At 52.5% G+C, this 26,857-nt stretch overlaps 10 protein-coding genes across 11 annotated transcripts; 8 read left to right on the top strand and 2 right to left on the bottom strand.

The window, feature by feature from the left end:
* Positions 1 to 641: 641 nt before the first annotated feature.
* On the top strand, positions 642 to 3,071 carry lsb6_1 (Phosphatidylinositol 4-kinase; the record flags this gene model as incomplete). The annotated part of the gene is made up of 3 exons (XM_066116936.1): positions 642 to 1,297; positions 1,361 to 2,152; positions 2,228 to 3,071. The coding sequence occupies 3 exons, from the start codon at positions 642 to 644 to the stop codon at positions 3,069 to 3,071; spliced, it is 2,292 nt and encodes a 763-aa protein (XP_065978823.1).
* A 7,075-nt stretch (positions 3,072 to 10,146) lies between these two features.
* Positions 10,147 to 10,761, top strand: J3458_001813 (uncharacterized protein; the record flags this gene model as incomplete). The annotated part of the gene is made up of 1 exon (XM_007809468.2): positions 10,147 to 10,761. One exon carries the CDS (start codon positions 10,147 to 10,149, stop codon positions 10,759 to 10,761), a length of 615 nt encoding a protein of 204 aa, XP_007807659.2.
* A 669-nt stretch (positions 10,762 to 11,430) lies between these two features.
* J3458_001812 (uncharacterized protein) lies at positions 11,431 to 11,923 on the top strand (the record flags this gene model as incomplete). The annotated part of the gene is made up of 2 exons (XM_066116935.1): positions 11,431 to 11,534; positions 11,632 to 11,923. The coding sequence occupies 2 exons, from the start codon at positions 11,431 to 11,433 to the stop codon at positions 11,921 to 11,923; spliced, it is 396 nt and encodes a 131-aa protein (XP_065978822.1).
* Positions 11,924 to 12,010: 87 nt separating this feature from the next.
* On the bottom strand, positions 12,011 to 13,070 carry J3458_001811 (uncharacterized protein; the record flags this gene model as incomplete). Its single annotated transcript, XM_066116934.1, has 2 exons — positions 12,011 to 12,854; positions 12,925 to 13,070. 2 exons carry the CDS (start codon positions 13,068 to 13,070, stop codon positions 12,011 to 12,013), a joined length of 990 nt encoding a protein of 329 aa, XP_065978821.1.
* A 1,294-nt stretch (positions 13,071 to 14,364) lies between these two features.
* Positions 14,365 to 15,505, top strand: J3458_001810 (uncharacterized protein; the record flags this gene model as incomplete). The annotated part of the gene is made up of 2 exons (XM_007809466.2): positions 14,365 to 14,423; positions 14,482 to 15,505. 2 exons carry the CDS (start codon positions 14,365 to 14,367, stop codon positions 15,503 to 15,505), a joined length of 1,083 nt encoding a protein of 360 aa, XP_007807657.2.
* On the bottom strand, positions 15,058 to 16,858 carry KRR1_1 (ribosomal RNA assembly protein krr1). Its single transcript, XM_007809465.2, has one exon. It carries the CDS (start codon positions 16,719 to 16,721, stop codon positions 15,759 to 15,761), a length of 963 nt encoding a protein of 320 aa, XP_007807656.1. The 5' UTR covers positions 16,722 to 16,858; the 3' UTR covers positions 15,058 to 15,758.
* A 128-nt stretch (positions 16,859 to 16,986) lies between these two features.
* On the top strand, positions 16,987 to 18,401 carry MRPL19_1 (mitochondrial 54S ribosomal protein uL11m). The gene is made up of 2 exons (XM_007809464.2): positions 16,987 to 17,220; positions 17,312 to 18,401. Exons 1-2 carry the CDS (start codon positions 17,017 to 17,019, stop codon positions 17,645 to 17,647), a joined length of 540 nt encoding a protein of 179 aa, XP_007807655.2. The 5' UTR covers positions 16,987 to 17,016; the 3' UTR covers positions 17,648 to 18,401.
* A 1,358-nt stretch (positions 18,402 to 19,759) lies between these two features.
* On the top strand, positions 19,760 to 23,158 carry HRK1_1 (serine/threonine protein kinase). Of its 2 annotated transcripts, XM_066116932.1 has the most exons (4): positions 19,760 to 20,140; positions 20,420 to 20,685; positions 20,757 to 22,086; positions 22,149 to 23,158. In XM_066116932.1, the coding sequence occupies exons 1-4, from the start codon at positions 20,089 to 20,091 to the stop codon at positions 22,814 to 22,816; spliced, it is 2,316 nt and encodes a 771-aa protein (XP_065978819.1). In that variant the 5' UTR covers positions 19,760 to 20,088; the 3' UTR covers positions 22,817 to 23,158. The 2 variants fall into 2 exon arrangements, with proteins under 2 accessions (XP_065978819.1, XP_065978820.1); XM_066116933.1 differs by having other exon boundaries at positions 19,760 to 20,685.
* A 269-nt stretch (positions 23,159 to 23,427) lies between these two features.
* On the top strand, positions 23,428 to 24,082 carry hsp10_1 (mitochondrial heat shock protein Hsp10; the record flags this gene model as incomplete). The annotated part of the gene is made up of 4 exons (XM_007809462.1): positions 23,428 to 23,430; positions 23,619 to 23,846; positions 23,908 to 23,966; positions 24,058 to 24,082. The coding sequence occupies 4 exons, from the start codon at positions 23,428 to 23,430 to the stop codon at positions 24,080 to 24,082; spliced, it is 315 nt and encodes a 104-aa protein (XP_007807653.1).
* Positions 24,083 to 25,075: 993 nt separating this feature from the next.
* On the top strand, positions 25,076 to 26,192 carry J3458_001805 (uncharacterized protein; the record flags this gene model as incomplete). Its single annotated transcript, XM_007809461.2, has 2 exons — positions 25,076 to 25,247; positions 25,321 to 26,192. The coding sequence occupies 2 exons, from the start codon at positions 25,076 to 25,078 to the stop codon at positions 26,190 to 26,192; spliced, it is 1,044 nt and encodes a 347-aa protein (XP_007807652.2).
* Between the last annotated feature and the right edge of the window lie 665 nt (positions 26,193 to 26,857).

Genomic DNA, 26,857 nt, shown 5'->3' with positions numbered 1-26,857 from the left:
AAGGGCTGGAGGTCTGGAACTATAGCCAGTGCCACAGCCAAAGCCACACTCAGGGCAACCAGCCACAGCCAGGGCCTCGTGGTGCCACCATACCCTAAGCCTCTTTGGGAATAGTGCCGCGAATCCCAGTTTCTCGTAGAGTCGTAGTACTCCGGAGGTGGAGGTCCGTAGGCCGTCACAAGCTGGGCGCGACTTGACACATTGATGAACAAGCCAACGTGCATCAGCACTCATTACCCTTGCACTCCTTTTCAAAGAGCAGCTTGGCCATCAAAGAGTCTGTATATCGAGTCGGCCGAGTTCTCCGGTCGGGAAGGGCAAACTCGCAATTTGTGTCTCCATTGAGGTGCCGAGGGCCGAGCACGTCCATTTTCTCACACATCGTCTCCTTTCTTGAATGCCGTCATATTGCCACACAGCTCGAAGGCTCAAGTTTGTTTCAACTCCTACCTAGCTTGCATCCACCGAATCACCTTTCAAAGTCTGGCCTCCGAGATCCTACAACCGATACACGTCACTGAAAAAGACTTGACTCTAGAAGCACACAGCCCTTTTTGTCCAGGGGACGGACATTTTTCGTACAGTCGTGCCCTCTCCCCATCGTGATGGCTGGCTGCCCAACTACGACATCCAGCTAAACCATGCCGCGGGATCGACCTCCCACCACGGGCTACGAGCGCCTGGCCCAAGCCGACCAATTCAGTGACGACTCGGACGATGATCCCCTTGCCGCCTCCTCTGCCTCCCTGCAGCCGGCCTCTGCGCCGCGCTTCGCAGCCATCACACAGCCTCGCCATCGCTCCGGCATGATGAGCCCCAAGGCCAACCAACGGCCCAAGTTCCGGAGACGTGGAGGTTCTCATGGTGGCGTCGATCTGAAGGCCATCAATGCAAGGCTGGAACGATGGGCCGACGAAATTGCTTCTCGATTCAAGCGCGGCAAGGGCAAGGGCATTTCGGGCGAGGAGGAGAGACTCGAGATTCACCACTCCGTCTTCCAGCCTCCAGAGGGAGTGCGGCCCGTTACGGCGGAGGCACTGGCTGAAGACCAACCTGGCGTCATGACCAAGGCCGAGTTTGAAGCCATTGTGGAAAGTGTGCGCCTTGCCATTCGACAAGAGGTCCACCCGAGCATGATTTCACAAGGGAGCTCTGGTAGTTATTTTGCAAGGAATCCGGATGGCAAGATTGTCGGCGTGTTTAAGCCAAAGGACGAGGAGCCGTACGCCGCGGGTAATCCGAAATGGAACAAGTGGATTCATAGGAACCTCTTTCCTTGCTGCTTTGGGCGAGCTTGGTACGTCTTGAATCTACAACGTATGAATATCTGGTTGCAACTACTAACCCCCGTCACCCGCAGTCTTATTCCCAATCTGTCGTATGTCAGTGAGGCGGCAGCCTACGTACTCGACTGCCAACTCCGCACCCACCTCGTTCCCTACACAGACGTTGTCTGGCTATCATCAAAGTCATTCCACTACCCTTTCTGGGACCGTCGCAGCTTCTACCGAAAGAAGAAGCCACTGCCTGCAAAGCCCGGTAGCTTTCAAGTCTTCCTCAAGGGCTTCAAAGATGCAAACGTCTTTTTGCGGGAGCACCCCTGGCCTGACCAATATTGGTCCGGTTTCCGGGCAAATGATACGCATAGGAGTCGCAGGAAGAGGTGGACAGAAAGCTGCCGTCCATCTACATCTGCGTCACCGGAAGATGCCGATTCCAGCGACGACGAATCGCCAGAGGATGCTGACGGGTCTGCCGGTCCGCCGCGCTTTACGTGGACGGAGCAAATTAAGCAGTCCTTCAGGGAGGAACTTGAGAAGCTTGTCATCTTGGACTACATTATGAGAAACACGGATCGTGGGCTTGACAACTGGATGGTCAAAGTTGACTGGGACGCGGGCACGGTGTCTGTGGCTTCGGACCCTGTACAGCTGAACATGGAAACACCACAGGACGACCACGAGAATGCTCCCCGACCCGTTGATCTAGAGCAAATGCCGCAGTCTGCTACCAGGGCATCGTACCCCTATAGGAGCCAGAGGCCCATGAATGCTTCGAGCAACAAATTGGCATCAAAGGAGCCAGCCATGTATATCGGTGCCATTGACAATTCGCTTTCGTGGCCCTGGAAACATCCTGATGCATGGCGGAGGCAAGTCTTCACCTGACAGATCATTTTTTTTAAATGCCTCATAACACAACAGTCACTAACAACGTGTTACATTAGTTTCCCGTTTGGCTGGCTTTTCCTTCCTGTAGACCTCATCGGTCGGCCATTTTCACAAAAGACGAGAGATCACTTCCTTCCGCTCCTCACTTCTACAGCTTGGTGGGCTCAAACACAAATGGCGCTCAAGCGAGTCTTCCAGGTTGATGAAGATTTCCAGGAGCGCATGTTTGCCAAGCAGATCGCCGTCATGAAGGGTCAGGCTTGGAATGTTGTGGAGGCACTCAAAACCCCGGACCACGGTCCTCTCGAGCTCACTCGTCGAACCAAAGTATGCGTCTGGGATGATTTGGTCGATGTGCCAGTTGCAGTCCCTATGCGAGTGACATCTTCTGAGCTGCGGCGCAACTCCAACGTTCGTCAATCTATGGACGAGGCCGACATCGCTAGCTCTGTACCAGTCAATCAAGACTCGTCGGCCGACCTCCTTGGACTACAGACCGCCCCGGTGGACATGCCACGTTCTGGCCGATTCGATGAAATTTCCAGCCCCAACGAAGACGGTGCCCGATCACCCGACGAGAGACGATCCATGAACGGGCATGACAGGAATCCATTAGGGAACCAGGCAGGATCCCGCCCGCTAAACGTCTACGATCCAGCTCGCCACGGGCCCTACCAACAGCGGAGATACTCGTTTGCTTCACCGGCAGCTGCAAGGCGGAATAGTAACACCATAGCCCAACAGCTGTACGGCGACTCGCATGATTCGTACGACAGTGACGACCTCGATGGGGACTTGGGTTTTGCAGCGGCAGAAGGACAAATGGGCAATCAGCGCAAGGTCATCGTGGAGCGGCTTGAAGCCGTCAAGAGCAGAAACCCTGTCTTCACTTGGTGCTGATCGGGGCCACATGCCACATAACTGGGGGGAGAAAACTCGCCCGTTTTTGGCAGCTGCATGTCTGTCAAGCTCAGACGGTCAAGTTCAGATCCACTGACAGGCCGAAGTCCGCCCTCGTGTTTGGCGGTGCAACAGCCACAAACATCTGCTGCAGGGACCATCTACTTCAGTGCCGGGTCTGGTCAAGTGGACTTTCACTCCGTACGCAGGCAAAAGTCGGCCCAGTTCGAGCTGTTGCTTGAACAGGGCACCTGCGCCGCTTCAACGCTCGTTGCTTTATGACCGATTCATGACTCAAAAGCCGGCCAATCGCTGTGTTGGTACCTGATCCAGTCGTGTCGGCCTGATTAGTGACTGGTCATGTCATACAATGATGTAATTATAGACATAGCAATTTTCTTTCCCCTCCCATTCTACACCTCATTCTCCGGTCAATTTTCAGTACTCCGTGCGGCGCTTTCAATTCTGGACTTGAGAGGGGCGCAAAATAACTGCGCATGCGAAATCAGACTCTTTTGGTGGAACGTACGGGGCTTCAGCAACAGAGTGGTCAGCACTTATGTAGTACAGCACGGATACGATAGACTTGGTTATAGACTAGTATGTTCAAAAATTTGACACCAATTCCCGAATGGCAAGCTTAAAACCCTTGTGCTTGGCCACGGCGGCACAAGCCTTTGAGGTTTTCCGCTCCATAGCCCCGAGAGCATCGTTGCCCAATACAAAAAAAAACTTGGATCAGCAATTTTCGACGGCCCAAAACACTACGGCAACATGTCTCGGCTCAAAGAGAGAATCCAATACCATGACGCAAACTAGACTTGCCTAAAAATCCGAGGGACCGGTCCCCCACGCGATGCGCCAAACCCGACGGCTTGGTTCGGCAAAAGGGCTTGCCTTGCGCAAGGATCAGCCCCCTGCGAGGCATGGCTCGCGCCGGTCCGGTCCTCAAAACCGCCGTGTCGTTGCAAAAATTCAAAGCCAGCAAAGCGTGGGGACAGGGAGGGACCTGGTCCTCGGGCCAAATCTTGCCATGCGGTAAATTCCACCTGTCCGAAATATGTTGGCTCGTTCCCAGAGTCTCTCGGTCTCTGTTCGACGAGACTCTGTCGGTTCCGAACCCCCTCCCCAGTTGACACCCATTTGACGGTTCACTTGATCCCTGCAGGGAGCCATCAATAGAGAGAAACCATGCAGTGTAACTACTATGCGGTACGGATGAGTGGTTGAAGCGGTCGCCATTTTACGTAGTCTGGCTGTTTTGTGGGGTCTTCCCGTATTTATCCGCGGTTGATTCAGACCATCTGAACAATACTCTGTAGATGCTTGGCAAATGTGCCTGTTCTGCACGGCCCTGTGTGTAGAAAGACCGCCATTTTAGGATGATGGTACATCAACCATGGCACCTTTCGCGACCAACACCACTAGATTGAGTAACACGTGGCCAATCTGCTCAGGCGGGACATTTCCTCATTGGAGAGCCCCATTGTCGACTCTGAAGACTTCTGTACTGTTTTGTCCGGGGCTGCTGTGCTGATTGATGTATGGACAAGTGAGGAAGCAAGTGCGGCATAGATGTGCAGCCTTCTGGTGCATGGTTCCCCGTGCTCAGGGTATAGATTCAGTCTCCCGTTTCGTAAACTATTATTCGTATTACTCCTGGCAATTTGCAGCTGCGAGGGGGTTCCGAGTGCCCACACTTCCCACACTTCCCACACCTGCTTCTTTCTTTATTGTACCCGACCCTTGTCGATGCCTGTTTATCTCTCAGCTGGTCTTTATCGGTGTATCCAGGGTCTCTGCATAGTTCTACATCAGCCACGTACGGTAGGGAGACGAGGAGGCTAATGAGTGTTAGTGGCCTGTCTTGAATTTGGCGGAGCCTACTCCGTGTATCTATCAGCCTTGTCCTTTCACACGATATCGACCAGCTCGGTTTGTTCACCAGGTGAAACATCACTTTCCCATTGAAGATGATGATCCGATTTTCGCCCGCTTGGTTAGAGTTCATCCCATCTACTTCGTAGTTCATGTTTTCAGTCCACAAAATATGTGCGGGATCAGTCTTTACAGCCGGAAGCATGCCTAGTGGCGCTCGGGTTGAGCAGATAGCTTGGTTGCTTGGCAAGAGCTCCCGCCCGTTGCTTTGGTATTGAGGAAGTAACATTTGAGGTCCACCAGAGTGGGTGCGATGAAGCCTCGGAACGCACGTCCAAGTAACCCTAGGATTGACCTGCTCATTCACTCCGTTGGTAATTCCTCCTTCACTAGGTCGCCACCCGAGGCTCAGTGGCTGTAGATCCAAAATTTCCAAAGACGCAGACAGGCTTGCAATGGGACAGATAAGGCAATGTTGTAAAGTTGAATACTGTCTGGTTTGTAGTTGGCCTTCCGCAGTCGGTCCGGAAGTTTATGGGGCCATGTCAAGAGATCAGAGCTACTTGACCTTTTCCGTTCAAATCCCGCCTTCTGCAAGTAACGTCACTGCGCTGGAGGACTCCATATCCACAGGGGACAAATTAAAGCGCTGCGAAGCGCCCGGCCAGGGCAATGTACTTGAAAGCCGAATGTTCGTTGATGTACTTGCCAAGATTTGCAAGGACCGACACCCCCAATGATACTTCACAGAGGATGTGGCAGCTCCCCCCAAAAAGCCTTCTCAGCCCTCCTATGTCTCTGATCATTAGACAAGCGTGACTGCTTAGCACCTCTGTTCTGGCTCGGCACGAGAAAGTCGTCAGTCTATCAAGTCTCATTTCTTGGCCTATCCACGTAGATGATCGTCAAAAGGGGAAATAGCGAAATAAGATGTTCTCCTCCCACGGCACTGGCACACTATGCCATTGAGCACAAGCCCTTCACAATCACTTCGAGTCCAGACAGAATAATTCGTTGCGAGCCGTTTTGTCCTCCAATTAGGCTTCCGCAACGTTGTGATTTGAGATCATGTTCGTTGCTCCTCGGTAAATCTGGACCCTGCGGATCCATCGTGCGTCATAACAGACTTTGCGTCTCTGCCCTCCATCTGAACCCACCCCTGGACGTTGGTGGGCTCTTATGGTTGATTGGGTGGCACAAACAATAGCTGACTGCGTTGAGGTTTGTAAATAGAAGGACTGGGCCACGCAGTTGGTGAAGCAGGTCCTTCTCAATGTCTCAGCTCTCTATTGAGTCTTCCAAGGTCAAACACGTGCCGGAGCCAAATATGCCAGGCCTCCCTTTCTTCCTTCATTCCTTCAGAGAAAATATTTATCAGTCGTCGATTTTCTAGCTTCTGTAGCAAGTCATACGACGCTGTAGGCTTGTTCTGTGGTTGGGATAGCCTGACAGGCGGACCGGGATTGTTCATTCGCATACCACATGACTGCCTCTTTCGCGTGAGACTAGTAATAACTCTTGCATCTCCCTACCCGACGGAATATCTACTCATGTCAGCAACGCGTTAACCAAAAGCAATACTTATTTACTTAAGTATCCATCGAACCAAGATATGGACACCGAGTAAGGGATATTATGAGCACCAAAATCAGGCTTGGCACTAACCGTCCGAGGAAGAGATGGGACCGTCCCTCTGGACAAGTCGTTTGAGGAAACGTTGGAGTATCACGGTCGATCTTATCAAAAGCACGCTGTGACTAATGGGGTGTATTTTGGCCCAGTCGACGAGGTATGTGCTTTCCGTTAATCAAGACCAAAAGACGGGGAACCATTGCGTGCTGATATTGGAATATAGGAAGAGGTTGCACATCTCGAGTTGATGCACTCTGTTCTCTGTCGACTCTTCGATGGTAGACTTATCTTTCCACCCGTGAACGAACCGAAACGAATCCTCGATTGCGGCTTTGGAGCCGGTGACTGGGCTGTCGATGTTGCCAGAGCCTATCCGGACTGTGAGGTACGACAATATTACGCAGCCCATCGCGAGACATGGAATTCGGCAAAAGGGAATACGTGGGACCTGTTTGTTCCACAATGTCGGGTCGTTGATAAAGGTGCTTCAGCGGCCATACTGCCTAGCTGACTGCGTTTCTATAGGTGATTGGCGTTGATATCTGCCCCAATATGATACCTGAAGACCAGCCAGAGAATCTGGTTTTCCAAATTGACGACCTGAACGCGAGGTCAGCGAAACTGTTGCCAGAAATAGACTGCCCTCGACTAACCGTCTTGATCTCACCAGGTTTACCTTCTCCCCGGGACAGTTCGATGTAGTCCACAGCCAAATGATGTCTGGTGGCATTAACGCAAGCCGTTGGCACGGCTACATCCAAGATATCTTTCGTGTTCTTCGTCCTGGAGGTTGGTGTCAGATGGTGGAAATATATTTCAATGCTCAATCAGATAACGGAACTTTACACAGAGGCGAGTAATGCCGCATCTCCCAAATTTAAGCTAGGAGTTGACAGTCGAGGAGCCAGGCCATGCACTATCCATATGGTCTTCCCTGTATCTTGATGCAATGCATCCCATGAAAGACACCAGAGCAGCTCTCCAGCTAAAACATTGGATGACGAATGTGGGTTTCACGGATGTTGAGTCACGGTTACTCATGTTGCCAATGTGTCCTTGGCCGGGTGGTACGTGGTCCGCAAATTCAACGAAACAGGATTCGCAGCTGAGGTACCTCTTCGTCAGATGAAAGAAATCATGGCATAGGGTCTGCTAATGCTGAGAATGTTGCCCAATTACTGCATTCATTGGCCTTGTATCCATTCACAAAATTGCAAAAGTAAGCAGATCTCTCGTGGCTTGAAATCCGGAGTTAACTGGCAGTTCCCAGAGTGCCGCAGGACCGCTTTATGAGTTTAATAAAGGACGCTAGAGAAGAGGCAGCTAATCGGCTGTACAAGGTATGAAGTCGAGGGGTGCCAAATGTCGTCCGACAAAGGCTAATATGAGTCCAAACAGGCCTATTTTCCATTGTAAGTATCATTCAAAGTGATAATGCCTAGGCGCCAACTGGAGCCAAGTACAGCGTACAGCTTGCTTACATTGTTACTCAGATACGTCTGCATTGGCCGTAAACCTGAAGCGTAAGGCCATGACCAGGGACTCGGTCCAAGCAGAGTTGAGTCATGGACTGTTTGAATACCTACCTTCGCAGGTAGCCAACTCGAGGTATTGGGCATGCTCATGTCGCGGCCTGGCAGTCCCATCTTGTACTTCCTGCTGGTATTTCATTTTGAATGGCCTCCAGCTTCTCCCCTGGTGACCAGTAAAGACGGCAAGGAGCAGGCAGTGGAGGGACTGGTTCAAAAGAGTCTCAAATGTCGAGAGAAAGAGACGGCTTGCAAAGCAGATGCCATGGTGGAGTGCTGAATGAGGTCAACGGTCGTTGTCCGCGGTCGCGCTTTCCAAGCTAGCAAGGCGTTCCGCGACACAGGCAGGTGCGACCAGGCGCCCAGGCGATTTCAATGTTAGGCCTTGGGGGTTGGACTTGGAGTGGCCGAGAATGACATCCAGAGGGCAACAGCTTTGGAACTTGCGGGTGTCCTTCTCAAGTTGCGTCCTTGTCATCACACCAAGCGTTGGCATGGCATCAATCGTTATGCCATCTCGTCACGGGGTTAGTTCAAGATGGTGTAGAGAAATTAATACCTACTCAAACACAGCGGATGCGCCCACGTTTATTTTAGCCTAAATAGGCGTTCCTATGGGGTGGGCACACCAGTACCGACAAACCGGAACCCGGTGATTGCAACGAAACCATGGTGAAGGCGATTCGGGTCGAAACCCAAGCCTTGGCTTCCCCCCCATGTCTCTCGTCTCTGTGGACGGGCGACAGGAGACATGTTGGGCACCAGTGCGCCATGCCAGCCAGTCAAGTCTGCTATTCATCTTCTTAGGGACTGACTGCCTCGCCCTTCCTCTCAGCTCGTCCTCCCTTGGCTCCCCGTGCCCACGCTGTTAGCGACGTTTACAGACGGCTAATTTGTTTCAATGCTTTGCAGACCGGCTGACATGGGCGTTCGGCGTCTCGTCCGAGGCTACGAGCCAAGTCAGGTCAGGGGCGGTGTAACTTTACTCATCTGTCGATGTTCTCTTCAATCTTGAGAGACGTGGTCCTCGTGCTGAGTGACAAACATATCTATTTCTATCTATCAATACAGTGTACACCAAGGGTCATTCCCGCAGCAGGCTACGGAGTTACTCTCATCCTGATTGGCAACAGCCGCGTAACTACATAACTCCCGATTAGAACATTGTGTCACCAATATTTTGCCGAGCGAGCAGGCCAAGCAGAGTCTTCTATGGCAAGTCATTCAGACAAATAACACCAGAATCTGCTGCTGTTAATTTATTTGAAACTTGGTTCCGGTTGCTGCTGCCAGGCCGGGATCAGGTGATAGCGCGACGGCGCCGATCCTCAAGCCACAGCGGGTCATCGAGATGCGATGAACTGGGAGGACTGTAGCCGCTTGATAGAGCGTCGATTCTCAGGCAAATTTTGTGGCATCATGTCTGGTGACATATGACGAGGTGCCTGGGCATGGCGCGCATGGCTAGATCGATATGCAGCTCATCGTCCACCCCACCCAACTTGAAGTGTTCCACTCTGAGTCCCAGCCAGTGATGTGTGCAGCTGTAGCGCATGCGCATGAATGGGTGTAATGAGGAAGGAGCCATCTGGAGTCCTGGACAATGATAGCTGCCTAAAATACGGTAGAACAAGTTCCTAGACATCTGGGCATATCGGGCGAAAGTTGAGATATGCCTGGGTACAGCATGTGCTCCAGCCAGTACTTATTAAGCTATTAGACGTCCCCTTACTCCGTACAGTGTAAAAAATGCACATGCAACCTCGAAGATACGTAATATGACAGGTAAAGGTCTGTCCGGTGGGTGTATCCACTGATTGATTGCGCACCTGCAGCCAGCCAATAGCTGGTGGTCTTAACAGTTGAACCTCCCGCCTCTCACTGTTCTGGATCTGACAAAACACAAAAAAAAGCTGCCCCTGGTATTCGTGTTGAGCTTCGTTTCCACAAGACATTGCGGATCGACCTTGGCTTCATCAACAGCGCAACCGACCCAAACTACCACGTCAATTGAGTGCTCAATTGCGCTCAGCACAATGGCATCCAACCGAGCAATGTCTCTTCTCTCAGCAGCGCGCTGGGCGCAGCTAGCCCGCATGCCACGTACTAGTAGCCGCATGCCCTCAGCCTTCATGCAGCGAGCTCACCAAGCATTCTCGACGACCACTGAGAATGCTCCTGCACCCTTCTTGCAGAAGCTCAAGGGAGACCTCAAGACCGCCATGCGAGCCAAGGACGCTCCACGGCTATCTGTGCTGCGATCAATCATGTCAGCCAACCTCAACGCCTCCAAGACCTCCAGCCCGATTCGGACCGACGTGCAGCTCGTTGCCCTAATGCGACGCATTCAGAAGAGTGCCCAAGATGCCGCGGCCGATGCCAAGGCCGCAGGCCGCGACGATCTCGTCGAGAAGGAGAACGTACAGATCCGTATTCTGGATGAGTACCTGGCTGGCAGTGGCGTTCAAACTCTTGGAGAAGCCGAGCTAAAGGCCTTGATACAGCAAGCAGTTGACGCTTCCAAGAGCGCAGGGACGGCAACAAAGTCCCTCATTGGCGACGTGATGAAGCGCCTGTCCGGTGCTTTGGAGGGCAAGGATGTGGACAAGAAGGTTGTTGCCAATATGGTCAAAGAGTTGGCGGGCCAGTAAAGGACGGGACGTGCCATCTTCTGTATTATATTATTATCAGTGTATAACAGCTTTCAGCGGCGATTGATACCACGAATTTCACTCACTTCATGGCCTAGCGAGTAGGCCACATGGTCATATACAGGAATTGCTTTAGACCCGGTGATGTGCAAAGCAAAGCATATGCTGTGCGTAGGTCATGTACTACAACCTGTACGGACGAGCAGCAGCTTGGAGGTGACGACAAAGTCAACGGACAGCCATCAATGCTTGACATTGAAACAGCGGCAGAACCAAACTGAGACGTCACGAAATAGCGTATGGGGGTTCAAGCTTCGACGCCGTGACGTGAAATGTTGATGGTTGGTACAGTTCCTTGACAGAAGTGCGTGCTATCTATTCAATACAAACGCAGCCAGTCAGTCGACGAGCACAACGGCCTTTTTGTTCGTAGCTGCCCCACTAAACTCAACGACGGCCGGCGAGTTTAGAACGGGATACTCGCGGTTCTAAATGACTCATCCAAACGAAATGCTAATTCACGCCAATTGTTTTAAATACGCCCTTTGGAATCAAGGCATCACTTCGGTGCTCTAAATGCATCTTGTGCCAAACCCTCTGCCCGGTACCCGTCCTCTCGCACCCTACGCCACCCTACACAGTCAGACCAACAATATCAGAGCTTCAACCATGTCTCGTACGAACATCAGCTCTGGCTCAGCGTTCGAGGCCGAAATTGGATACTCCCGTGTTGTCGTCGTAGATGACTGGGTAATGGTATCCGGAACCACGGGGTAGGTCTGCAGACGATGTGAACTGATAGTTTACATGTTTCGCCATTTTCTTTCTTCTTTTTTTTTCTTTTTAAACAACTGATGTCCTCTCGTCAAGGTACAACTACCAAACGGGCGAAATATCAGATAATGTAGCAGAGCAAGCGGAGCAAACCCTGCGCAATGTCGACAAAGCATTGACGGAAGCTGGTTCTTGCATGGCGGACGTCGTTCGCGTCCAATACATCTTGCCGGATAGTGACGACTTCCCCAAGACCTGGCCGGTGTTGAGGAAGTGGTTTGGAGATGTCAAGCCTGCGGCCATGATGATCCAGTCTGCGCTAATGAAGGAGGAAATGAAGATTGAGGTTGAAGTGACGGCGAAGAAGGGATGTGGAATCAAGAAATAGGCAAAACTTTATTTCCGTAACGGGATGGAATGGACTTGTGCTGTAGAGCTAAATAATAGGATGCACAGAGGAGCAAATTGGACAGGGTCAATGAACCAACGGCGCGACCACACCCCCAGCAGCAAACGCACTCATGATGGTGACGATACTCGACGCAGACAACAGAGAAATACCACTGATGCCGTGCCCCGAGGTGCACCCGCCCGCCATTCTCGACCCAACAGCCATCAACACACCGCCTGACACGGCCAACAGCGGTGACATCTCGTACGCAGGGCCAGACGCCAACCCCGGGACCAGCCTCAAAAGACCCCATGCGCCGGCTGCCACCCAAGAGGCAAACAAGATGTTCTGGTACGAGGAGGGCTTGGCATTGGGGTCGGCTCCCCGGACGAGCCACCAGAAGAAATTGCCCACCTCCTCGTACGAGCCCGAGATGCCCACCATGGTCCTCCGCGTGAGGATAGAAACGAGCTGTGCGCCCCCGATGAGAAGGCCACCCAGCGCGCCGGGTATCTTGGCCGTGGGACTGGCGGGCGTATACAAGACCGTGGCAGCGACGACGGCCACGCAGACGGCCTCGAGCAGCAGGAGCGTGGTGCCGTTGGACAGGCCCAGCTGCTCACCGACGACGGCTGGCTCCGGCTTCGCGCCCATCTTCTCCCGCCGCCTCTTGACCAGCTTGCTCACCAGCCCGGACCAGAGCACCCCCCCAATGATGGCGCCGTCCAAGGCGTGGAAGCCCGATCGAACGCCCGCCGCCAGTTGTGCGTAGAGCGTGCCGGGACACGAGCCCGACAGGGCCATGCCCGCGCCCAGGAGGCCGCCGCCTATAATGTTGCCGTCGTAGCTGGAGAAGAGGCCTAGGGGAGACGAGTTCCGCGGCGAAATCTTTGCGTAGCCCAGGCGCTCAGCAACGGCATATATCGCCCTGGTGGCGGTGACGTGTGTGTGTTAGTTGCCGGCGCCGAGGCGTGACAGGATGGGCCTTTTCGACTTACGCGCTGGTGGCCGTAGCAGCCAGAAAGGTCTGAAACATGTGCCAATTCTCAAACCTCAACTGCGAAATCACCACGGAAGGCTGGTGGAAGCCCGCGGCCATCATGGCAGCGCCAAAGGCAGCCCCCGATATCGCGGTAGCGGCCATGGTGAAGACTCGACGACAAAGAGGACGTAGATGTAGCTCGACTTTTTTTTCTTTTGTAGAGATGCGGCCGAGGAATGCGGCAGATGGGGAGGGCTCTTGAAGTCGGGTTATTTTATAGATTTTCCTTCCTTCTTCTGACCCTTGAATCCTCCTCTGCCCTTTTACGCATAGGCCGCTGATTGCTCACGAGATGGAAGCAAGGAGAGCCAACGCTCCAACATGTTCGGCGATCTGGTCTGCGCGCAAAGGCACCCTCTTTGCCCTCCTTCGGCGACGATCCGGATCCGTGGTGCCACATTTTATAGGACCCCTTAGAACCGAATGCCCACTGGCTGGTTTGGTGGCTACTAGTGTCGAATTAGTGATGGCGTGGCATTGGCAATTGTCGGGGACCATGGCGTGCTGTGTGTCGTTGGATCGTGCTGTCATGTTTGCGTCGTAATTCTTTTTTTTTTCTGCCTTTTTTTTCCTTTTTTTTTTTTTTAAAGGTTCCCCCCCTTTTGTGTGGCTCATGGCCAGAGTTGGCAAATGTGCCAAGTTTGCAGCCGTGCGGCAGGTTACTGCTTGCTGAAACAGTGCGCACGAGTTGCTGTCGCCGTGGAATTGATGATTCGCCGACCTGGCCCGAGCCTCGAAGTCTCATAGAAGTCTCAAGATGTGGGGGTTCGCTTCTCTTTGGACCCGCCCTTGGCCCGGATGTGTCGTGTGTGACTCGGGCATGTAAGTGTCAGGTCGGGCACCTTGATGACGGGCGGCGCCTTGACGACGGCACGGGTCTGGGTCGGTTCGGCATCTGGATATAAAGAGTGCGCAGACTGGCGTTTGCCTCACTGTATGTATGCATGTCCAGATGTCCAGATGCCGGCTGACTAATTTGGGTGCTGGCTATCGATGCTGGTATGCACAACACACATGGTAACTTAGATGACAGATAGATGACCAAGCGGACCTGCGTGCGAGTTCCAAGTCCCTTGTCCTCCGTGAGTCCGTACAACCTCCCCAGTGCCAACCGAGGTCCCCACGCTTGATGCCGTTATTTCCCCGCCATGCTGATGCGCATTCGCCTATGAGATCTCGCCGCGGCCTGCCATTCGCCATGTGCGATTCAACCTCAACTTGTAATATTAAGCCGGCAATGGGCTGCCGGGCCATGCATCATCTTGGATGTGTTCACGCTTGCGTCAACCACTCTGTACTTTATCGTACACTGTCCAATGACTCTCAGAATAATACAACATTTATTTTCGAATTGACTGCAAATCTCCAATAAAAACCCAGAATAACCTCCTCCACAATGCCGCGAGTTCTTCATGTGCAAAAGATTGACGGCAAGCCGGGCAAGGTCTACTACCCGTAAGTTTTCTCGTGAGCCCGTCAATCACCGGTCGGCATCTAACTCTCCAAACGACAGAATCAAAATCAGGCAAGTGCCCTTGCCCCAGGTCGGCCCAAGCCAACTCCTGGTTCGTATGGATGCCGCGGCCCTCAACCACAAGGACCTGTTCATCCGCAGACATCTCTACCCAGCCATTTCGTTTGAGAATCCCTTGCTCGCCGATGGCTACGGCACCGTCGTTGAGGTTGGGGCAGCCGTCAAGCAGAGGAACCTTCTCAATAAGCCTGTTCTTCTCAACCCCATGCTCATGTGGGAATCCGACCCCGTAGGGCCGGAAAAGGGCGTCGTCCTCATCACCGGCGCGTCGTCCATGACCAAAACAGGCTGCGCCCAGGACTATGCTCTGGTCGAGGAAGACGACGTCGTGCCCGCACCGGCGCATCTCACTCCCGCCGAGGGCGCAGCTCTGCCGCTCGCAGGCCTGACCGGCTGGCGAGCGCTCGTCACCAAGAGTGGCAACGCCGAGGCCGGCAGGAACATACTTGTTACTGGTATCGGAGGCGGCGTGGCAATCCAGGTGCTCCAGTTTGCCGTGGCCATGGGCATCAACGTCTACGTTACCTCTGGTGACCAGGCCAAGATTGACAAGGCCAAGAGGATGGGAGCCAAGGGCGGCGTCGTCTACAAAACCGACGGCTGGGAGCGCGAGTTGAAGGGTTTGCTCCCCGAGAGTAGACCGTACATCGATGCTGTTATTGACGGTGCGGGAGGTAACATCGTCTCCAAGGCCACCAAGTTCCTGAAGCCTGGCGGCATCGTTTCCCAGTACGGCATGACGGTTGCGCCCAAGATGGAGTGGACTATGCAGGCTGTGTTGATGAATATCGAGCTGAGGGGTTCGACTATGGGCTCCAAAAGGGAGTTCAAGGACATGGTTGCTTTTGTAAACGACAAGAAGATCCGGCCGGTTGTAAGTAAGACGGTGAAAGGGTTGGCGAACCTGCATGGTATTGATGGCTTGTTTGAGGAGATGGATGCTGGGACACAGTTTGGTAAATTGGTCATTGAGATTAATGACCACCCGTCGTCAAAGCTGTAAGATGAGAGAACGAGAGGAGGAAGGGTGAGCGAAACACCCCAAGAATCGGCGGCTAATAATGAATCACACAACTAAAGATAAAGTTCGCTCGAATCAATTTTTGGCAATGAATAATTTTTGAATCTTTCGTAGGATATCAAAACGCCTTGAATGCCACTAGTACTTGTCCTCCTCAGCTTGGAATGATACTAAATGACTCCAGCCAGACAAACAAACATAACAGAACTCCCAATTCAGCCCCCGCTCCCTTCTCTTAATCAGATGACTTCTTTCTCTTCTTCTTCGGCCTATTCTCCTCCGGAGGCACGAATTCAGCCTCTCGCTCCTTTGTCTTCTCCTCTTTCCGTAGTTTCTGCTTCTCCTTGCGTTCCTCCTTGGCCGCTCTATCCTTGGCCTCCTTGCCCAAGAAGTATTCACCACTCTCGATTTGCTTGTCGACCTTGCTCTGCTCGGGGGCAGGCGGGAAGGGTGTGTACACCTTCTTGCTCTTGTCCGTGACCTTGTGGGGAACACGACGGCGGCTGAGCGTCTTCTTCTTGAAGTTGGGAAGGAACCGGTCCCAGCTCTCGTTTACAAGCTCGGGATCCTTGGCCAGTTCGCGCTTGATCATGAGCTCCTTGATGTGATAGATGGGGTGGATGTTGGCCATGCAGTCCTCGACGATTCTTCGGAGTTCTTTGAGACCCTTGTACCCGCCCATGGCGCAGACTGTGTTTCCGTGAACGAGAATATACGTCTCGGTAAGGAGCTCGAGTGCCTTGAGGGTCGAACCGTTGGGCCCCAATATTCTTTGTCGGCGCTTGACAAACCTGTCTTTGCTGCCGACCAGGTTTCGAATCTTGATGACGTCGCAGGCCATGCCGTCCTCGAGGATCTTGACTGCCTGCGGAGCCGGGACACTTCGAGCCAAGAGCTTGATGAGATCGCGCGCGTTCAGAATCGCCGCCGGGTCAAACGTTTTTCGGGTCGTCTTGACCGTCATTGAGCCTTCAATCAAATCCAATGTGCAGGCAATGCCATGCTTTTCGAGAGACTTGGTGATGAGGGGCCAGGCTTCTTTCAGATACACTTCGCGGTATTTGGGGAACAGAGTCGCAAAGGACGACTCCTCCGCAAGCGTGCCGCCGACATTGTCTTCGGAGGTGAATGTGTCGACCTTCCACTTATTGATGTCTTCCGTATCCCACGGCTTATCCTTTTGGTGTGTGGAAGGCATCCTTTTTCGAAATTTTCCAAGTTCCCCGTTGTCTGTGGTTGAAGAAGTATGCAAATGGATAACCTCGCTGCCTAAGATCGGGCGGGTGCACAACGAAGTGCGATCGCTTGCCGACAGTTTCAATTGTCAACGTGAACGAACCTCTGGTGCTTTTCCAAATTTTTTGGATAGACAGCCAAGTCGTGTGGGGCGGGTTCAGAAAAATTCAAGATACACCCACCCCCACCGTATGTGGAACACGAGGCTCTGCCCAACAACACCAAGAGCTTGGTGAAATCTTTCTAGCGACGACTCCATGCTCGAGCGACCACGTCTGGCCTTCGAAACCACCACCGCGCCACGGGATACCGCCGCATCAAAAATGTCCAAAGCAAAGGGCGCAACTGGCGCCGTTGAGCAGGTGGTCAAATTGATTGTTGGAGCCGGCCAGGCGAGTCCCAGTCCGCCGGTTGGTCCTGCACTGGGAAGTAAGGGTGTCAAGTCGATGGATTTCTGCAAGGTATGGAGAATGCCTGGACACTGCGGTGCCGCCAAGTCACGTTCAATTCGCGTATTTTTTTTCTAACCGAGACTTTATTCCAAAATTACAGGAGTTCAATGCCAGGACCGCACACATAACCCCCGGCACGCCGATGCCTTGTCGAGTTACTGTTCGACCAGACAGATCTTTCCACTTTGATCTGCGGACGCCACAAACTTCATGGCTTCTTCTGAATGCTGTCGAAGCACCGCGGAATAAGAAAGGAAACAGAAAGGGTGCCAGCAAACCGGGCCACGAGACGGTCGGAACCATCAGTTTGAAGCATGTGTACGAAATCGCAAAGATCAAGCAGTCAGAATTACGACTCTCCGGTCTCTCCTTAGAGGGACTATGCAGGTCAATCATTTATCAAGCGAGGTCGATCGGTATCAACGTTGTAGCATAGGGAAGCTGTGGGGAACCCGACATGATATGAGGCCTATAGAGCGCCGGAAGTTGCCTTTTTTTTTTTTTCAGAGAAGGGGTGAAGATGAGTGTATACTACAGAGGAAGCAGGCTTGAAGCCAAATGTACAATATGGATGCTGTATGTTCTATGCCCAAGTTGGAAAATCCAGAATCACAATCTCATCATCATAGCATGGAACTTTGATTAGTAGAATGTGGAAAGGACCTCGGGATTTCATGATGCTCAAGTCCTTGCACAGAGCGTGTTAGAGCATTTGTGATGTTGCTGGCGGTCGCCTAATCGACAGGGCGGGAGTGCGAACAACTTGACTTGTCCAAGAGTATCATGGTCCAACGCTCCACAGTGTGCTCGTTAGCATGTTGAGGTATTAGATATTTGGCAAAACTTGGCCAGAACCTGGATATTAGCAAAAGGCAAATCAGCCAGGTACAGCCGCGCAACCGGCCTGCCTCCAGGCAGTTGCTGTGGCTGAACTGATTTATCCTACTACTACCATGTTCCTGGTCTGAGCTGAGCGGTGGTAGGCGAGGCCGAGCATATTGGGATCCTATTCTGACGTTCTAGATAAATTCGGCTACCCACATGCTGACCTCTTCGTCGGTTCAGGCGAGCAGGCAAGTGGCCCTCGTTGATGGGACATGAGGCTGTTACCAACATTCCAGAGCGACACAGCAAAGGGCGGCTGAAAAACTTGCGAGGCAAATCTTTGTAAAGGCTTCTCAACCATCCAGCCCAACCCCAACAGCTAGCTGCAAGGCGTCAACTGGTAGGATTCCACGACGTAACTATTAGTACTACTCCCGCAGAACAAGCTCCAGCGAAAGTCCACTGTGGGTCCATTCCACCGGGCTGTTAGATCTGTCCCGAAACATGGACGGACACTCAGCCACACCGGACTCGCAATGCGATGGATATCTTGGTCGAAATTGACCCATTGCGTTGCAGGCTCATGGGTCATGGTACAGCAGCCGGAGCCTTTGGCCAGCGTGTAGGGTTTCGCAGAGTCTGCATCATCTCACGTGGTACGAAATGACGGCTTCATGGGACAATCCGACAACGGAGTGTACATTTGAAAATGGAAAATGCAGCAGAAGCCTTAATGTGTACAATGCGGCACTCCATGTGGGTGGGATGGTGGGATGGGTTGTGGTTGGACGACTTCAGCCCGAGAGTCAGGAACCTTGTGGTTCAAGTTCATGTGACGATCTCGTTGCCGAACACGTTCATGACAGGACAGGTCCGTTGCAAATCCGGTTCGCCTCGACATAGCTCTCCAAGCTAAACAACATGGCAGGGGACGGCGAGAAGTCAGCATGCAGTCTAGTTCAAGCTGCTGAAAATTCGGACCGTAGGCGATGAGCTTTCGTGGCACAGACATGCAGAAACACCCACATATCAAGCCAAGGATGTATGATTTGGTCCGCGGTGTAAGTCGGAGAAATTTGAAGCCATCCGTCATGCATGTCATTGGAGCGTCAATGACTTGCAATTTTACTACCGGAGCTGCATTAGCTCTTCAGCTGTCACCTTTGCCTCGCAATGCAGGCGGAAAGAGATTATTGATTTTTCTTTTTTTAAAAAAAAATAAAAACTTTTAAAAAAGTTCAAGCGGTGCCTTCGGAAGGCGGCCGTCGGGATGGGGGGGGGGGGGTTCCATGGCGCACTGTGGCGGTGACAGTGCCGGCGAAAGGCCATGACTGCATCCTGTCTGCTGTACTTTGTAGTTACGACTAAACTGATTCATGTATTGTCAACAAGTTGCATGGCACAATTGGTTGCGGCAAGTACTGCCGAGAATTCTACGCCTACACTCAATTAGCTAATGAATGGCGGCCATTCCAGGGCAGAAGGCTGAAAGCTCTTCTCATCGGCTTGCACCAGAATGTTTACACCTAAAGTTCGATGCTGCTGGATTGCTTGCTGCAGTTGGGAAGCCGATAGATGGAGGCTGGTACCTAGCTGCCTTCCAGGGAAGTATGGAGTATAAAGTACCTAGTACTTACGTTGGCAGGTGCTCACAACGTTCAACGACCACATGCATCCTGCCTGCCTGCCGGCTCCGGCGTGCCGTCAGTCAAGCCCCCCCTTTCCCTATTGTAGTTGCCTTGTCCTTGCGTCCTGTATCGCTCCTTGCTGCGACCACTAAACGGTCAGTCAACTCGTACCTCCTCAATACTTCCCTCTAAGTACTCTTCAACTGTAGTAGAATGGAGCACTAGCATTTTGCCCCACCGCCAGCTTCTTTCCCACTCGCGCTAGCTGTGGCATCGCCGTGCAGTCCCCCGAAGAGGCGAAAACATCACATTGCTTCGCTCTCCTCTTTCTTATTCCTTTCAACCTCTCCTAAAGTCCTGCAACGATCAGGCACGCCTCGGACCGGCTCTAGCTTTCCCATCGGGCTCTGCTCGTTACCATCTCATGGCTTCCCAATCCCCCAACCAGGGGCACCATCAGCATCCAGACACCGCCGGTACGTGCATCCTTTTCCCGATTCTTCCGGATTCAGTACCCCTCCGTGCAAGTGTGTTTGTTATCTCTTGCGCTTTCTCCCCCGCGCAGCCCGGTGCTGTCTGGTTGCATCTGCGGGTGCAACATTGATCCAATCGACACCGGTTTGCGGGCTGAATTCCGCAACATGACGGCCTGCTCTCTGAATCGCTTTGCCGCCACTGACCTTTGCAATTCATCCCGTTGCGCCGCTTTCCAAGCCCAACTGGCTAACCGTGCGTTATGCTAACAACAGCCCCAGAGTCATCGCAGACGACTGCGAATGATCCGGGCGACGTCTCGAAACCCAAAGATGATGCTCCGGCAGTTCGCTTTGCCTCTTCCATAGAGGAAATCTCGCCGTCCGCTGCAGCCCCCGCCCCGAGCCAAGACCAAGAAGACTATAGCTCCTTTGAGGTTGCTGCTGACGAGCTTAAACCATTCACCAAATCTCCGCAAGGTCGCCCTCTTCAAGAGAGGCGTATGAATACGTTCCAATTCGAAGCCTTTTCTCTCCCAACATCCAGAGTAAGTACATCGCTACGCGCTGTCGACGGCTGGATTTTTGTGTCACACAAATCTGACATAAAACCAATAAGGTTCCGTCCCGGGAAGACGAGTCGGCGGATTCAACGACACTCCCAACACCCAACTCTTCCAGCTTTCATTCACCCCATGGCAGCCCAAGGCTCTCTGCGTTGGCGTCCCCGCCTCTTACACCCGCCGGCTCGGGCCCGTCTACAGTGCCTGAGAAGAGAAATTCCAGAGGACCATACGACAAGAGTCCTAGCTCTGGCGACCCCCAGATAATCACTCCCCAGGCCTCGTCTTCGCACGATAAGTCCCCTGTGATTGAGGAGCGCAAGCAACTAACTCACCGGCCTGCTTCTTCAGACCATGTTATGAGACGGTCCTCCTCTGTTGAAGATCACAAGTCTCATAGAAGGGGCATGTTTGGTGTCGGCCCTGGCTCCGTTCCCGTCTCTCGAGAGTCCAGCCCGTCGCGAAGCTCCGCATCCAACTTCTATTCAAAGCCTGTCACACCTGGCGGGGACGCAAATGATCCATATGCCAAAGGAAAGCGACCTCCACAGAAATCGCACCCTACGCGGCACACAATTGACCCCCGCTTTGTCTTTTCCAGGAAGAAGAAGCATGGATCCCCAGGCAGCTCAAAGACGAGCCTTACTGATAAGCGTGCTTCAGGCGTGTTTGGCAAAAGTGAGGAACATCTCACTGTCGAGGGTGCAGGAGCTGGTACTGGCCACACTCCACAAGGGTCTATGGCGGATTTGAAGCGGTTTTTCAGAATGTCCGGCCATAGCCAACATCACCACAAGAAGAGGGATCAATCCCCTGCGTCAGGCACCAGAACGCCTCCGACATCTCGATCTGCGAACCAGCAACTTCCCTTCAGCGACGACCATGGTCTGTCGTCAAGATATGGCAAGCTTGGCAAGGTTCTTGGCGCCGGTGCCGGAGGATCAGTCAGATTAATGCGACGCAAGGAGGACAACACTGTTTTCGCAGTCAAAGAGTTCAGGGCCAGACATAGCTACGAGACGGAGAAGGAATATAACAAAAAGGTCACCGCCGAATTTTGCGTCGGTTCAACGCTCCATCATGGAAATATTATTGAGACTCTGGACATTCTCCAGGAGAAGGGGCGATGGTTCGAGGTCATGGAATATGCGCCTTTTGATCTATTTGCCATTGTCATGACGGGGAGAATGACTCGAGAGGAGATCCGATGTTGCTTCTTACAGATTCTAAACGGTGTAACCTACCTGCACAGCGTGGGACTTGCACATCGGGATTTGAAGCTGGACAATGTTGTCGTCAGTGAAAAGGGAATTATGAAGATTATTGATTTTGGCAGTGCCCATGTCTTCAAGTATCCCTTTGAGAACGACACTGTTCCTGCAAAAGGTATGTTTGGACTTGAACCCGAATTTTATGTCATGCCGTTGTATACTAAGTCCACATTCTAGGCATCGTTGGCTCTGACCCATATCTGGCCCCAGAAGTTTACGACGTGAAGGAGTACGATGCGGCGGCTGTAGACATTTGGTCGCTGGCCATCATTTTCTGTTGCATGACTTTGCGACGTTTCCCTTGGAAGATTCCGAGAATGACAGACAACTCTTTTAAGCTTTTTGCAGCTGATCCCACTCCCGGACACGACCCAACAAAACTCATTACGCACTCTAAATCAACTGGGAACTTGTCCAGCACAGTACCTAGGGAGTTCTTGACGGATGAGGATTTGAAAGAAAAGGGCCATCGCAATCACTCTCAGCATTCACACCACCAAGGTAATGGCCACTCCCATGGAAAAGAAAACGCAGAAGCTTCATCTACGGCAGAATCCCACAGCCAGCAGTCTCAAAACCAAGGCGCCGCAGGAGAACGCAAGGAAGTCATTCGCGGCCCTTGGAGAATTCTCAGATTATTGCCGCGAGAAAGTCGCCACATCATTCATCGCATGCTCGACCTTGACCCCAAGACTCGTGCCAAGATGGACGAAATTTTGAGCGAGTCGTGGGTTGCAGATACTGTTATATGCCAACAGCTAGAGAATGGCGAAGTCATCCCTGCCGAGGACCATACGCACGTGCTCGAGCCACCCGCCTCTCAGCAACAGCAGTCTAAGTCATAATGGATTCAATTTATGCGAAGGATCCTTACAATTTTGGAAACTAGGGAAGATTTGGATAATACCTTTACTCATGTGGCGTTTTGTTTTCTGGAGACAGGGGCCGGATCTCTGACAAAGATGGCTGGAATATTGATTTTGCATACCACAAGAACAAACCATAGGAAGCATTTAAGTGACACGTGGACAAGAGGAGCATAACCGACTTACAGGTGTGCCTCAGGGCATGGTACATAAGTCAAGAGCGATAAAATAAATAGCAATAGATATGTAGTTGAAGGGTTATTATCAATAATATGATATTTGTAAGTTTTCAATGAAACTGGGTTTCATGAGCAATCCGAGAATTTGCTACGTCACGATTCTACGTTGAGCCGTTGCTGGGTTGACTCGGTTGAAAGAGTCGCGGGTCGCCGGAACCGGGGAAATCAGGAGCCGGGCCATGTGGTTGCCAGCTCAGAAGAAAAAATTGCTGACTTTCTCGAAGCTGTTGGAAGAAAGAGCTCCACTTAACTTCAACAGCGATCACCAGCTTCGAAACCCCTTTCATCATCAACAATTGCCTCTCCCACGGACCCGGTGTACTTTGCGGACCTTGATTTATTCTAATTACAATGGTATGTATCATGCCCTATGACTGAACCAGTACCCGTGTAGTGTCTCAACAATCGTTGTGGCCGTTGGTGCAAGCATGGCGCCGGAGCTTGCATCTATGTCGGCAATGGCCGGGACAAAGCTCTCGATGGGTTCACGCATTTCCAAAATAGGACCCAAGGACTGACGTGTGCCTTTTCGTCTCACGTAGGCTACTTCAATTCGATCCATCCGAGCCCTCGCTCCTCTCCTGGACCGTGTCCTCGTCCAGCGCATCAAGGCCGAGGCCAAGACTGCCAGCGGGATCTTCCTCCCCGAGTCCAGCGTCGAGAAGTTGAACGAGGCCAAGGTCCTGGCTGTTGGCCCTGGAGCTCTGGACAAGGAGGGAAAACGCCTGCCCATGGGCGTCGCTGTTGGCGACCGTGTCTTGATTCCCTCTGTAGGTTACATTTGGACAAATTTGCTGAGGAGCTTGGAAAGAAACTGACTGGTGTCTCTAGTACGGCGGCTCACCCGTCAAGGCTGGCGAGGAGGAGTACCAGCTGTTCCGTGACAGCGAGTAAGTTGACCCTGCACGTGTTTTTACCTTTGATGTGACAAGATGTGCTTTTCAAGAAGGCAGTGACTAATATGCTTTGCTCGTTGCATAGAATTCTGGCCAAGATCAATGAGTAAAGTAAATACACTATACCCGCCAACGAATAACACGACTGTACCATATACTGTACCATAGGGAACAAAAGACGGTCGCAAAGTGGGATAGAAGAATGGCAACCTCTTTGCATGGGCTAGGGAGAGGAGCAAAATATGGGGTGGACATGACTGAGGTGGATTATTTGTGTGCCCGTGGTGAAGAAGCACGAAAAAGGGGGATTTCTCTAGTCTTGGGAGGACTTACACATTCAATCTCCACTCATGGCCTTGTACTGCTTGCACGTTTGAATATGCGATGAAACAAGTAGTTTCTTGTCAATTTTGTGGGCAAACCTTCAGTCCATTGTGCTTAAGCATGAATTGCCAAGTAGGTCAAAGCCGTGATAGGCTGGCGGTACCAGTTGCGACGCTTGCCAACGACTAGGGGCGGTGGAGCAGCAGAGCCTGGTCAAATTTAACGTGCCGCCCTGTCCCAGAGAGCAGCGAACAACAGGGAACGATTGGCCCTGGGGCGCCGTACCAGGTCAACTAAGCACGCTGTATTCTGTACCCTTGAACTTTAAAAACATGCTGGTCTGGTATCACGCGCAATGGTGGTTTTCGCTCGGCTACATCCATACAACGTGCCCTCCCAGGGGCAGGCCGATTCCTGGGCCCGGGCAATATTCGTCTATAATTGCGATTCGGTCAGGTACACGCGACCGATGATTGGTTTCTGATGGCATGGATTCACAGCGGCTATTGGAATTTGATACAGATCTTGTTCACTGCGCATGCGGCAATTATGCTTTGTTTCGAGCCACGAGTTGGGGCTTTGTCTGGGCCCGAGGATGTCCGTCTTTTTGGTGCCGGGCGATGGAGTATATAATTTGCCATTGTTCGCCTGGCATGCTCCGAGATGCGGTTCGTCACTCGTCCATTCATTTATGTTTTTGACCCTTTTTTCTTCTTCTTCTGCTTCTTCTTCTTCTTCTTCTTGTTTGATTTTATTTTGCAAGGATCGTCCGATTCAACATGAAGTTCGGAGTCTTGGTACTCGCTTCGGCGGCGAGTGCTCACACGCTCTTTACCACTCTTTATATCAACGGGAAGAACCAGGGCGATGGAACCTGTGTACGGATGCCGCACGACAGTTCGACGGCCAACGGGCCGATATATCCCATTACGGGAGACGACATGTCTTGTGGTAGGTTTGCAAATGCTGCTTCTGCTTCATCAACTTTTCTCTTTGTTCTAATGCATTCTTCGTGTGTCATTAGGGCGTGACGGTAACAATGCCGTTGCTTTTACTTGTCCCGCGCCGCACAATGCCACTCTGACGTTTAAATTCCGGGAGTGGACTGACGGCAGTAATTCTCGGGTTATCGCACCAGAACACAAGGGACCTTGTTCGGTGTACCTGAAGAAGGTCGACGACATGTATGCCAACAACTCTGCCGCCGGGCCAGGTTGGTTCAAGGTCTGGGAGGACGGCTACGACTCTGCCTCGGGCCAGTGGTGCGTGGACAAGCTTATTGACAGGGAGGGCCTTCTCTCTGTGCGTCTGCCGGAGGGCCTGCCGACAGGCTATTACCTCGTCCGTCCAGAGATCTTGGCCCTACACAACGCTGTTCAAGGGGACCCGCAGTTTTATCTTGGCTGCGCACAGATCTACGTGCAGCAGGGACCTGACGGCCCTCTGCGCATACCGGACGAATTCAATGTGTCGATACCGGGACACGTGTCTGCGGACACGCCTGGTCTCACGTTCGACATATACAAAAAGCCGCACGGGGAGTATCCGATTCCGGGGCCGAAGGTGTTTATCCCAGAGGCCAAGTCATTCTCGCCAAGTCGGAGCAACCAAACAGAGGGCGCCATCCCGAAGGACTGCGTCGTGAAGAACGCAAATTGGTGCGCCAAGCCCGTGCCGGGCTTTTCGACAGAAGAGGGCTGCTGGGCGTCGGTGAAGGACGGTTGGAATCAGGCCCAGGCGTGTTGGGACTCTGTGCCTCCCAGCGGCGATGCCAACTGCAAGACGTGGCAGGATTATTGCAAGGAGCTGGAGACTCAGTGCGGCTCGGGGGACTACGCCAATGGCCCCGTGGAGTTGAAGGGCAATGACACGATGGGATCTCGGGATGTGGAATGATGTATTCACGGAGACGGGGAAGACTGGAGCCAAAGACTCACGGAGACATGTTTTGTAGTCGTGTAGTGCTCGGCGGATGTGTTGGTGTTTCTATTGTACGTACAATAGTGCAGCTGGCCTGCGTTCCACACGCCAAGGAAGCCGGCTGAATGACGGCTTATCAATATGAATGAGTTACGCATGTATGTATGTATTGTGCTGTCCAGCTGTGAAATGCGTCTCTGGACACGTATTGACGTCGAATGGGGCCATTGACTGATTATCGTAGAGCCATTGTGGGATCGAGCAGGACCAGGCACGACGACCGGTTCGCCTCATTCGCACGCCGTCATGGGCGCGCAGCTGGTCTTGGGTTTCTGGAATCCTTTAGCCAGCAAGCCGGGCGGCGCATCGGGCCTTCAAACGTTCCATGTTGCAACCCCCAATGCCAGAGCGCAGGCCCTTTTGTTGCTTTGGACGTGGTCTCGCCGGCAACCCGAGACTGTCTGGTGTGCTTTCTTGAAAGTTCTTTAAGCCTTCAAAAGCTTATCTCTGTCGAACCCCTAATGCCTCTTTGTTCCTCCGCCCCCTCAAAGTGCGGCACGTTGCGCTAGCATTGAACACTGAATCCACATCTTCCCATCGACACGGGCAAGTGACAAGTACCCAGGTGCATATTTGTACAG

This window comes from Metarhizium acridum (assembly GCF_019434415.1).
Source record: "Metarhizium acridum strain ARSEF 324 chromosome Unknown scaffold_1, whole genome shotgun sequence".
NCBI lineage: Eukaryota > Fungi > Ascomycota > Sordariomycetes > Hypocreales > Clavicipitaceae > Metarhizium > Metarhizium acridum.
The sequence above is the reverse complement of the archived record's forward strand: the minus strand, read 5'-3'. Positions and strand labels throughout refer to the sequence as shown.

Bases quoted from the DNA above. Each gene is read 5' to 3' on its own strand.
- KRR1_1 (XM_007809465.2), bottom strand. From the start codon at position 16,721: ATGCCTTCCACACACCAAAAGGATAAGCCGTGGGATACGGAAGACATC.
- MRPL19_1 (XM_007809464.2), top strand. From the start codon at position 17,017: ATGCTCGAGCGACCACGTCTGGCCTTCGAAACCACCACCGCGCCACGG. The intron at 17,221-17,311 runs GTATGGAGAATG...CCAAAATTACAG, and splicing joins AGTCGATGGATTTCTGCAAG to GAGTTCAATGCCAGGACCGC.
- HRK1_1 (XM_066116932.1), top strand. From the start codon at position 20,089: ATGGCTTCCCAATCCCCCAACCAGGGGCACCATCAGCATCCAGACACC. The intron at 20,141-20,419 runs GTACGTGCATCC...CAACAGCCCCAG, and splicing joins TCAGCATCCAGACACCGCCG to AGTCATCGCAGACGACTGCG. The intron at 22,087-22,148 runs GTATGTTTGGAC...TCCACATTCTAG, and splicing joins CGACACTGTTCCTGCAAAAG to GCATCGTTGGCTCTGACCCA.